Below are 12,329 nucleotides of genomic sequence, written 5' to 3' on the forward strand. Positions count from 1 at the left end.
AGAAAATTGAAGTCCCTTTACTTTTTGACACAGGTTCAGGGGAAAACAGAAGGCTTTCAACATCACAAACCTTTCTAGCAAATTATCACCAGAAATATGTGACGCTATGTTGGGATTTCACAGTTTCACAGGTAGTGACACTACCAGCTGCTTTGCTGGAAAAGGAAAAGTACGTCCATTTGCCCTATTGACAAAACACCAAGATTTCACACACTTATTTTCTGAATTGGGAAATCAAGAAGTGCTACATCAAGATGTTTTATCAAAGCTTGAAAAGTTTGTGTGTCTAATGTATGGAGACAGCAGAGCAAATGACGTCAACAAACTAAGAGCTGATACGGTGAGAAAAAGATTGACCCCTGGAGATGACAGACCCCTCTCCCACTGTAAAGGCATTGATTTGTCCCAGCTCCCTCCCTGTAAGAAAAGTCTACAGATGCATAGCAAGAGAGCAAACTTTCAAGCAATGGTTTGGAAGCAAGCAGCATCAAACTTCCCCGAAATTCCAAAACCAGAGGAAAACGGTTGGAAAAGGACAGCTTCTGGTAGTCTGGTGATCGACTGGTTTGGAGATGATGACATTATACCAAAAGAACTGGTTAACATTATTGTTGATGAACAGCAACCTAAAGAAGATGACATTGAGGAAGAGGATGGTGAAGAGGAATGGTCTTCTGAATCAGAGGATGATTTTTCAGACTGTGACCAATGAGTGGATGTTCCATACCTCTCAAACCATAACAGAATATAAATATATATATATATATATATATATATATATATATATATATTATATATATATATATATATATATATATATATATATATATTATTATATATATATATATATAATATATATATATATATATATATATTTATATATATATATATATATATATATATATATATATATATATATATATATATATATATTATGTGTGAATGTGGTGAGTGTGTGTGTCGCAATTATAATATAAGTGTATTTCAAGGACACCTATTCTCAATAGTTCACATTCTCATCCTAAAATGCTATAATATGTATTTCGAGAAAATGATGTTTTGTTTATTAATTTTCTATTTGTCATTAGTAAAGATAGTTTGTATGTATTTCAAAATGACCCTCAAATCATCAGTTTCAAACACAATATTTAGTTATATTAAATTAGACATGTTTTAAAATACAAAAATGCATTTTATGAATTTTTAGAAATTTTTGCACCGAATGACCTTTCAGGGGCAATAACTCTGTAAAGATGACACTATTTTTCTGGCAGCCGGCCATAAACGGATAGCTTAGATGTTATACTAACTAGAAAAATTGGTCTCATAAAATCCCCAGGGGGGGGGGGGGGGGGGGGAGTGGGGGTCCCGGTAGCCCTTAGTCTATTCTAGTTTAATAAATTTAAGCTTTTCCTTGACCCAGCATATGTGACCACAATCCCCCCCCCCCCCCCCCCTATTTTAGCAATTCCTACAGAATTTATTTTTCACTCCTGCTCATAATTGTTTTTGTGGCTTATGATTCAATTTTGTTTTGTCCAATGCACTTGAAAAACCAGCCATGTTTGTCTTAAATTTGATCGTGTGGCAGGTCAAAGTGACCAAACAATAATTTGCGAAAATGAGAGAAAAAAAAAACATAAAGCAATATAATAATCCCATCAGTTAAACATTGATAATATCATTACTGTCTTCATTATTTTTTAACCATTTTGATAATTTTGTTTTTAAAAATTGTGTTGCCTTTAATTAATTTTTAAACTGCTTATTTTCCAGTGTCTTATCAATTTAATTTCATTTTGTCATCTGTACATTTCATGTGTCAGAATATGGAACAAAAGTGTTATGTAAAAAAATAAAACTGGTTCCTATTTCATTGGAAGTGTAAAACCACTCATCAAGAGGACTGAATGCATAACTTATGTAAATGACCGTCTGGTTTCAGAGTGATGGTATCTTATTTTCTAGTCTAAGTATATGCTGGTCGTCAATAAAGATCATCCATCCTCGCTCTTTTACGTCTTGTAACTATTAGAATCTGCCTATACATCCTGCTACTAAAATAGTTATGCCATCTTATGATTCAATATGTTACATATTCATTATTAGTCCTCCGAAGGATTGGTTACATACACACTTCTAAGGATTTTGGAATAGAAAAAGTAGAAGGTGAGATGTCACCACTTTTCTTCCCTGTTTCATTTTAATTTTTATAATTTTACGAACCTAAGAATATAAAGGTTTCACTTTTCTCTTTCATCTCATTTCAATTTCATACTGTAACCATAGCGACTAGATATTGTTTGAGGGTGTGTGGGTTTACAAAAAGGATTTATTGAATTTTAATGTGTGCTGCCTACTTGTACTGGATGTCTTTTCATTTTATTGCTCAAGATTTATTTATATAAAAAATTGATTTTCATCACTTCTGATTGTTTGTTTTGACTGATATTTTACAATTGATAAGAACTTTACCCAGAATTAAATTTCTTTCATTTCATGGAAAAACTTGTGAAAATAAGACAAGTCTCGAGATACTCACACTCACACTGTTAACAGCGTTGTCTTTGTCCGAAAAATTGTAATATCGCCTAACAGGGGTCATGTCCTGTCCTACATGTTAAATGTTTCTGTTGACTAGGGAACCCTTGTAAAGCGCTTTGAGCACATTTAGTGGATATTGCGCTATATAAAGCTCAATTTTATAGTTATGAGTATGAGATGAGAGCTAATTGCTGCACAAATTATGTAGGCCTATATTATGTGTTTATTCCTTTTGAGTAAGAGTGTAACAAGTCAATTTTTATATTGGGTCTGACGCTTTGGGGAAAATCCAGGAAATTGACGGCAAGGAGAGTTAAGATGCTACTCCAGCTATACGAAGGAATCCTGATGAAGCCAACACTGCCAGACCAGAGATATTATGGAGTTGACTTTAGGCAATGTTGATTTTATCCATCATCAATGGAACTCTTAGATAAGAACAGAAAATTTGTTTTGTTTGTTTTTGTTTTTAAGGGTTTTACAGCGCTTGCGACACAGGTCATTTCAGCACCAGTTTTAAAAAAAGAAGAAAATGGGATACGAAAAAAAAATTATAGATTTACAATTAAAAGCCCACAAGAAAAGTAAGATAAAGGGGAATGGTACAAATATGGAACAGATGTAGATTCCAGGAGCACACTATGGGAGGTCAGGAACAGAAACTTTGGGACCAACAAGGTGTTGAGTTTAAGATTGTTGATTTTGTGTGAATTGCTCTGTATTTTATATGCTTGTCTCCATTTCTAGGTCATCAATATTCAAATGAGGAAGACCGATGAAAATGGGTCACTATGCCATTCTTTCAACATTTTTATAATTTGAAGAAAAAAAACCCACAAAATCTGAGCTCTTTCAAGTTCAAAGAATTTTACAGGGGGGTCCCAACCAAGAGCAGCACTTATCACATAGGACGAGACGTGACACATATAAACACGGATGCCCTTTGCTAAAATAAACAGATCATATCATTATATGAAAATATTGTTTTCTGAAAGTGACAACGCCTTTACCTCCCAGAAACACATGTTACACCAGAGTACAGGAGATAATGTAAGTAAAGAGTCTTGACCAAGGATTTTTATCCAAACTAGAACCAAGGACTCAATTTTGCACTGACCATCGCAGGACTCAAACCAGTAACCCACAGGTAAGAATCAGATTGTCATAATATCACAAAGATGCAAAGAGAGAATTTAACATTTGTGACTTTTCAAGTCATTTGATAGAAAATGACTTCACTGCCTCATTGCAGCCTGAGAGCACCCAAAAGTCCCAACCAGACACAGACATCTACAAGATGTAATGAAATAGCAAGACCACATTGCAGAGGAAAATAATTTAAGAGAAAAAATGTTGTATCCTGAAAAAAAAAAAAAAAGGAATATGCATTTGACTGTGTCCTGCTCAGTGAAGGATCCAAGCCAGGGCATGAGTAATACTAAATATTCAGTTTGGGGGATAGAAGAGCTGGCTTCCCAAGATACAAAATGAGATCACAGGCATTTTCTAAGCAAGTATTCAAGAACAAAATGTAATTATCAAACAACGTTTACAATTTAATCGGATTCAAGAACATATTGAAAAATCAACACAACAAATCTCAATTAATCTGGCAATATAAATGATGTTAACAAAGGTTTTTTGTTTAAATTGGAAACCCCTATAAGATGTTATAACAGAGCAAGCAATATTATGGCTCTTAGATATTGTATTCAAAAGGAGTAACTCTCAACTGTACGCAGTGACAGTGAATTACTTTAGCACAGACAATGTCACATGACCAGGGAAAATGCTTTAAATGTTTCTGGCTGAGATCAAAATGCTTATGGTTACATGTATTTAATCTAAACTTATAATTCTATTAGTTTTTCATACAAAATAAGTCCTGCATAAGCATCCGCAGATGAATAAGCTATCTGGTCTTGACTCAAAGGGATCTCATCCCAACTCCCACATCTTATTTCAGAGTTTTTATCCAACTGCATTCCCAACACGTTTTTACACAAGCCATTCAAGTCCCACCTCTCATGAGATTTAAGCTTTTTATTGGCCAATCTTCCAACATCGACTACAGCACCTCGATCCATCAGACACTTCACACGGATGTCAAAGTCTCTCTCCAATTTCCATAAATCAGATTCAATATTTAAACCAACCAGTAAAACTTTTTCGTGACAGATAAGCTTGGGAAGCTGTTTTGGGACTGGATTCATGGCACACACTTGGAACAAATAGCATTGATTGTCGGGAAAGTACATTTGAATCAAGGCTGTTTTACCAGATCCACCGTGTCTGAACGTCACCGGCCATTCCATATCAAAGCCGACTGGAATTTGACTCCCGCCCTCTAAAGAAGACACAATTTCGTCACAGATGCAGGCACAATCCGCTGATTGGAAAGTGTAAGTAACACGACCAGGCACTTTTATAAAAGGCATGGCATCTGTTATCAACTCACTGGCAGACTTCACAGTTGCATCATCGTCTGTGTCAACATATTGACCGTTTCCTTTAGGATTTTTTATATCCAGTCTATCTGATGTTTTTTCTTGTGAGGCATTTTTCTCACCTTCTTTCGATTTTTTTATTTGCTTAGTTTGGTTGTGTGCAGCTGTCATCCATGCAGGGAGAGTTCTCTTCTTTCTTTTAAAATCAGATGCCATTGTATTTCCTTCACAACAATAAATGTAATAATGTTCCAGTTTTTTGGGGGAATTTTTAAATATCTCCAGTCACTAAAACGGTTAAACGGAGGACAGAAGACAAATGCACAGTTGTCATCTCGCCATCAGCACAGCTTGCTCAATCTCTCTCAATGACAACTTGCCTTTGCTCAACATCATTCTAATCACCTCCTGTTGAAAAAATAAAAGTAAAAATCATTTCCCAATGAAAATCAAAATTCAAGGGACCTGGTCATGTCTATGTCACTATGGACAGACTCATAAGGAATAGCAGACCTCAGTCATTAAAACCCTGCATACGTTTACTGATTCATCTCACTCTAGTAATAGAGTGCAAAAAATATCATCTTGCACTGGACTAGTGACAAACAAGAATAGTGATGGCATTGAATAAATAAATGTGTCATAATTCTGTCGGAATAAAATATCTGGCATCAAAAACAAATTACGGTACTCTGTAAAAATGACAATCAGCAATGTGAAAATGAAAACTTAATAAGATCATGCAATTCTTTTGCGTTTAACAGAAGTACGGAAGATTTAAGACTTCAGATTTTTAGAGTTTTTAAACGATAAAAAAGGGAAATAATGTGTCAATATCTTAAATTCTTTTAGGGTTTTTTTATTCTTGCAAGTTTAACTGATCTCAATTCAACCAGCTATCACAGTATTTCTAATAGTTTAATCTTTTTTTCTTTGGTTTGCAAAGCAAAGTTTGTTCACTCCCTCCATATTTGACTTGGCTCAGCATAATATTTATTACACTCCCACCCTCTTTCTCCCAAATAGAATTACAGCATGGAACAAAAAATTTTCAATAAAACATTATTTTTATACTTTCCTCTGAGTAGGTATGGTACTTTAGAAAACGTCCATTTGGCACTCCAGCAGTGAGCTGATAAATGGCCGAGTGGCTGTGACCCGATTTCTAGGAATTTTGAGTAACGGGTCTCAGAAAAAAATCCCAACGATCTTTTGTTTACAGATGGATTTTAATGATTTGGCTCATTTTTTTCAGGAGAAATCACCCTATCATTTGGTTTTGTCAATTTAGTATATCTTTTGATTAAGGATAAAATCAGGCATAATTTAGCTTTGGATAATTAAATAATCAGAAATTGGCAAATCACAATTCTTGTTCGGGAAACTAATTTAACATTTTAACTTTTTATTAAAATTGAATACAGGCCAAAGTTCTATTCTTTATGCCCTAATCTCATCCCAGGAAAATCCGGACTCAAATGCCAACGGCTATTTTAAGCCAGTCTTGAAATCCAAATGGTGGTCACTACCAGAAATGCAACAGTTTCAGATCACAAAATCTGTTAGTCAATAACAAAGGCAAAGAGGAGCACATTTTACAGCCTTTAATTTAACTCAGTGGCTATTTTTACAGTTCCGTAAGCCGTAAAGACGGTACTCGGATTTATTATTACAGTTCTATATGATTCAGTACATTAGTTGCAAATCCATTCATAGGATTTCTAATTTCTCTTAACTAAATCAAGCACCTTGGCCCAGGCCTCCACACTGAAGTACTGCCTTGCCTCAGAAATGTCAACTTCCTGATCTAAATTTAAGACCTGCATTGATAGGTCCTTTTCTGAGGATAGAATTTTGGAGAGGTCTTGGACCACACTTGGATCAGCATCCGTCACTATCCAGTGCAGAATCTATGGAACTGTAAAAATAGATCTGAGTACCGTCTTTATGGGACTGTAAAAATAGCCACTGAGTTAAGTTAAATGGACATAACTTTTCTTCTCATTATCTGATTTTCAAAAATGTGGTATCATTAGAATCATGTTCAAAAGCGCTTTATAATCATAGGTTTAACTGAGATCAAATCAATATGATTTTTTTAAAAAACCAAAGTAGCTACTCTGAGTCCCGTCTAAATTACCTCATCTGTGTGGTGTTTGTTGTTTTCAAAATCGGTCCTTATCCACTGCTGCAGCTGTTTACGTTGTTCTTTGTCCTTTATCTGGTAGGTCACTCGAATCATTGATCGGTACAATTTCAGAACCTCAGATCGTAGAATGAACTAGGGGAAAAGAATGCAATTAAATCTTAACAACTCTTCAAGCCATTCAAGTAATTTTAATTATGATCAATTCAATTGATGATGATGATGATGATGCGATGATAATGATTGTGATGACGACGATGACTGCATCAAATCTTTTTCACTATGATTATGCTATTTGAGAGAAGAGATTTTTTCATAAACAAGTCTATTGAAGGTGATTTTACATTAAAATATACGATAGACTAGAATGGATTAGTTGACTTCTGTCTTCGTCGGAGGTTGGAGTTTGAAGTCTGAAACTGAAAATGAAAAGACAACTTCTGCATCTCAACAAGACAATTCAATCAATATTTGCCCATTTTTATTAAATTCACCTGTTTCAAAGTTAAATGTGACATGCTCTGCTCATTCTTTGACAATAGAAAAAACGATATCTCTGAAAACTGGCTCCCTGTTTAATTAAACATCGAGTTCTCTCCTCTCGCCTTCCCCTCTGTTCAAAACAGCTTCCAGTTCCAGTCAACTTCAACTCTCTCCTCTCTGCTCTTGAAACTAAACAAAAAAATTGACATTATTATAGTTTCTCCAGTTTAGAAACAACGTTTGAAATAGCGATCGGATCAGTACTAATTGTCTTATCAATTTGAAAGTCTTTCATAGAATTAAACGAATGAGAATACGTGCGAAGCCTAAAAAGTGTCCACCAATGAAAGCATTCAGCGCCATTTTGTTGTTGGCTGAGAATGTAGTAATTACCATTCATTCGGTATCTATGTCAACATAACGACACAAGAAAAACAACAAACAATATCAAAATCCACAATAAAATGTTTCAGAACTGTTGCGTATATTTATGGCACAACGAAGCTGTCAAAAAATGAAGTCAGAGAATGTGTGTAATCATGTATTATAATAACCTGTAATGTGTTTTCCAACCACCACATCATCTACTACTACAACCACCACCACAATATCATCTGTAACACTACTACTACAACCACCAGCCCCACATCATTATCACTACCACTACTACTACACCACCACCAGCACATCATCATCACTACCACTACTACAATCACCACAACCACATCGTCATCACTACCACTACTACTGCAACCACCACCACCATATCATCATCATTACCACTACTACCACAACCACCACCACCACTACTACTACAACCACCACCACAATAGCATCACTACCACTACTACTACAACCACCACAACCACATCGTCATCACGACCACTACTACTACAACCACCACCATATCATTACCATTACCACTACTACTACAACCACCACTACCACCATATCATTACCATTACCACTACTACTACAACCACCACAACCACATCGTCATCACTACCACTACTACTGCAACCATCACTACCACCATATCATCACCATTACAACTACTACTACAACCACCACAACCACATCATCATCACTACCACTACTACTACAACCACCACCACATCATCATCACTATCACTACTACTACAACTACAACCACCACCACATTATCATCACTACCACTACTACTACTGCAACCACCACCACCATATCATCATCATTGAAATATTTTTTTTTAAATTGAGCTTTATATAGTGCAATATCTACTAAATGTGCTCAAAGCGCTTTACAAGGGGTCCCTGGTCAACATTTAACATGTAGGACGGGACATGACGCCTGTTAGGCGATATTACAATTTTTCGGACAAAGACAACTCTGTTAACGGCCAGGTACTCATTTTACACCTGAGTACGGTGAGAGAATGTGAGTAAAGAGCCTTTTCCAAGGACTCAACTATGCGCCGAGCGCGAGGCTCGAACCCAGGACCTTCCGATCCGGAAGCGAGTGTCATACTACTAGACCACATAGCCGCATCATTACCACTACTACTACAAACACCACCACCACATCATCATCACGACCACTACTACTACAACCACCACCACCACCATATCATTACCATTACCACTACTACTACAACCACCACCACATCATCATCACTACCACTACTACTACAACTACAATCATCACCACCACCACATCATCATCACTATTACTACTACAACTACAACCACCACCAACACCACATCACCTCACTAACACTCAGTACTACAATCACTACCATTAGGTTTTGGAGCTTTACTTCATTTGAAATAAGGAAACTTCGGAATTGTATTTGGCATTGTGTTTATATATCATAATATAATTCTAATCAGTTATCTATTTAGAACTAGATACTATACAATATGTATGCCAAATACCACCCCAATTCCCCTTTCTTGTGTGTGGGAATTCCTCTTTCGGCATTGAAATTGAGTGTGAGAGAGTCATCACTACACACATAAACAACAGAAACAATTTAAAAACAAGACTATGACACGCAACCACTCACACACGAGGCTATACTATTTATCCTTTTCTCTATATAGAATAGGACAAGACAAACAATAGCTTGACTCTCGCTACACTTCGCATTGATGTTTGTCGTCTCACGAGTTCAACTCTCGGTCGAACTGTCAATATTCCTTTTTGCCTCGGACATAATCATTAATAGAATGTTGTGTGGTTTTGACCGTGAAGAAAACCTTAAGAAGTCACATTTATATCATTTTAGAGAGATCGTTTTGAATAATTTTGAGTTAAACGAGCGAGCAGCAACTTGTTTTCATGAACGGCCGATCAGCGCTTGTTTACTATAGTAACGCGATTCCCAGCCAACAGCAAAATGGCGGATATTTTTCTCATCGAGGCCGCTGGTTGGTTAGCCAATAAGAGCACCGTACGGTTTCCATTGGGTAAATTCCTTGAAGTCTTTACATATCAATTCATAACATTATTAATAATTTGTTATGTAAATATAAAAATAAACAATTATTGCAGTACCTTATTTGATGCAGATGTGACCTACCATGTAGTGGTTCGTAAATGGAAGGGGAAAAATAGCAGCTTGAAATCCGTATTGAGTCGAATTATTTTTTAAAATTAATTTCTATTTATTTATCAATATTAAATTATTGTATCATTTTGTATTAATACAATTTTAATTGCTTTGATTCGTTTTACTTTCTTTTTTGTTTAGAGACGAGCCCCAAATAAGACTGAAAATGTGAAAATTTGCAATTTTTAGGAGATAAAAATTATAGTCGCTATAGTTAACTTTAGAACTCAACAAGTAAATTTTATCATCACAATAAGTAAATAACGCTTCAAAATTCTTTGAATTATATAATCTGACAACAACTTTCATTCTCATTAAGTTTTAATGACTTAGAGATGCTCGTGAATTTAAGACAGTGTCCTTGCTGGGTTAGAATCATTGATCTAGGGTTGGAATCCAGAGTCAAGATCATCTCCATCCCTTGCCCTCTCTGTGTGAGTTTTGTTTTTTAGACCAATAAGATTTCTTCTCTCAGCTATGCCATGGTCTAAACTCAAGGCTTAGTAAAGAGAATCGTGAAGATTTTATTCAACTGGTCAAGAAAAGGGGCGCCATTGTATTGACAATGTGTTCTGTTTATTTAAGAGGGTAAACGTCACCTCCCCTAGAAGCTTTTAAACTCAGAAGCTGTCTCCCATCATATATTGAGAGATGCGCTAGTTCATGACATCACTGGGGAACTTTCTTTGGATAATATTTATAATGATAATGTTATCAACATTCCTGACATTCAATGCAGTGTTTTATATCCAGCCATTTGCTGTTATTACCCCTGCACCACCCAGGGATGCAAAACTTTAACGATAAAGTAAAAATCCCAAAGTGGCAGGGGGTAATAAAGAAAGTTGTAGTTGCAGTATGTTCCTTCTATTCTAATTGTCACAGACGCCCTTTGCTGAAATTAAAGTCTGAAATTTTTTCTCATAAAGACCATACATAGTAAAATATTTCGTGCAAAGCTTCCCTTGTTTGTTTTTATGGGTTTTGCGGCGCTTGCAACACATTGAGGTCATATCAGCGTCAGTAAAAAGGAGAAAATGGGATAGTCAAGAAAATTATAGATTTACATTTGAAACCACATAAGAAAAAATAAGACAAAGGGGAATCGTTCAAATGGGGAACAGATGTATAATCCAAGAGCATACCATCAATGTATTTAGTTTGAGATCACCTAAAAGTTTTATCAAGACACAAGCACTGAATCCCACTAGGAGGAATACATTCAAATGCGTACATTGTACATTCTAAACAACGCATATAACAATACATAACAGATAAATGATTTAAAAGGGAAAAAATAAATATCATTTCCCAGTATGTGACTATACATTTGACTGTTTCTCTCTCAGCCAATGACTCCGATTAGGGAAAAGACAAAAACCAAGTAATCTCACTCCGAGTCAAAGAAAGTAAGTTGGGAAACAGATGTAGGATTATAGAAAGAAGGCACAAAAAGTAACCTCCCTGCCCACTATGGGAGGTCATGACCCCACCCAGAAAGCTTCCCGTCATCAAATGCTACCATCCTTACTTAAATAAAGAAAAGGAGACATGACATCCATCCAGCTTCTTCTTAACTCTTGCCTTTAAACAACCAATACTTTTATCTTTAAAAAATAGCAGCTGACCAATGCCAACCACGGTCAGCCGGATGATTTGACAAAAAAAAAGTCGGTTTTCTGTCTCTAATCGTGAAAAGTGCCTCGTTGAAGTGTGTTTCGTTGACAATGGATAAAGTCAACCTTGCTTTAAAGTCAATCAATCTTTCTGGTCCGACGGTGGTGCTGACTTTATTAGGATTCCACTGTATTTCCACACAGCATTTCCAACATTCAACAAACACTTCATTAATTAAGTTATTGATTGGCTTAGCGTATTTGATAGAGAGCGGTGGTCTAGTGGTATGGGCACTCGCCTTCGGATCGGAAGGACCTGTGTTCGGTCCTGAGCAGAGCATAGTTGAGTCCTTGGAAGAGGCCCTATACTCACATTGCATTGTCTCACCGCACTCAGGTGTAAAATGAGTACCTCGTCGTAAACAGCGTTGTCTCAATCCGAAAAACAATGGTAATATCGCATAGTAAGCGTCATGTCTCGTCCTACATGTTAGTGTTGCTGT

General features: G+C 36.0%; 2 protein-coding genes across 2 annotated transcripts; both read right to left on the bottom strand.

Annotated features, from left to right (window-relative positions):
* Nucleotides 1-4,079: 4,079 nt before the first annotated feature.
* LOC144968193 (bifunctional 3'-5' exonuclease/ATP-dependent helicase WRN-like) lies at nt 4,080-5,207 on the bottom strand. Its single transcript, XM_078906288.1, has one exon. It carries the CDS (start codon nt 5,205-5,207, stop codon nt 4,395-4,397), a length of 813 nt encoding a protein of 270 aa, XP_078762414.1. The 3' UTR covers nt 4,080-4,394.
* Nucleotides 5,208-5,263: 56 nt separating this feature from the next.
* LOC144968194 (LYR motif-containing protein 2-like) lies at nt 5,264-7,803 on the bottom strand. The gene is made up of 3 exons (XM_078906290.1): nt 7,632-7,803; nt 7,132-7,272; nt 5,264-5,399 (listed from the first exon to the last, which is right to left on the bottom strand). Exons 1-3 carry the CDS (start codon nt 7,653-7,655, stop codon nt 5,322-5,324), a joined length of 243 nt encoding a protein of 80 aa, XP_078762416.1. The 5' UTR covers nt 7,656-7,803; the 3' UTR covers nt 5,264-5,321.
* Between the last annotated feature and the right edge of the window lie 4,526 nt (nt 7,804-12,329).

The sequence above is a fragment of the Berghia stephanieae genome, chromosome 3, assembly GCF_034508935.2.
Source record: "Berghia stephanieae isolate SIO BIC M18660-M18661 chromosome 3, UCSD_Bste_1.3, whole genome shotgun sequence".
In the NCBI taxonomy this organism is placed as follows: domain Eukaryota; kingdom Metazoa; phylum Mollusca; class Gastropoda; order Nudibranchia; family Aeolidiidae; genus Berghia; species Berghia stephanieae.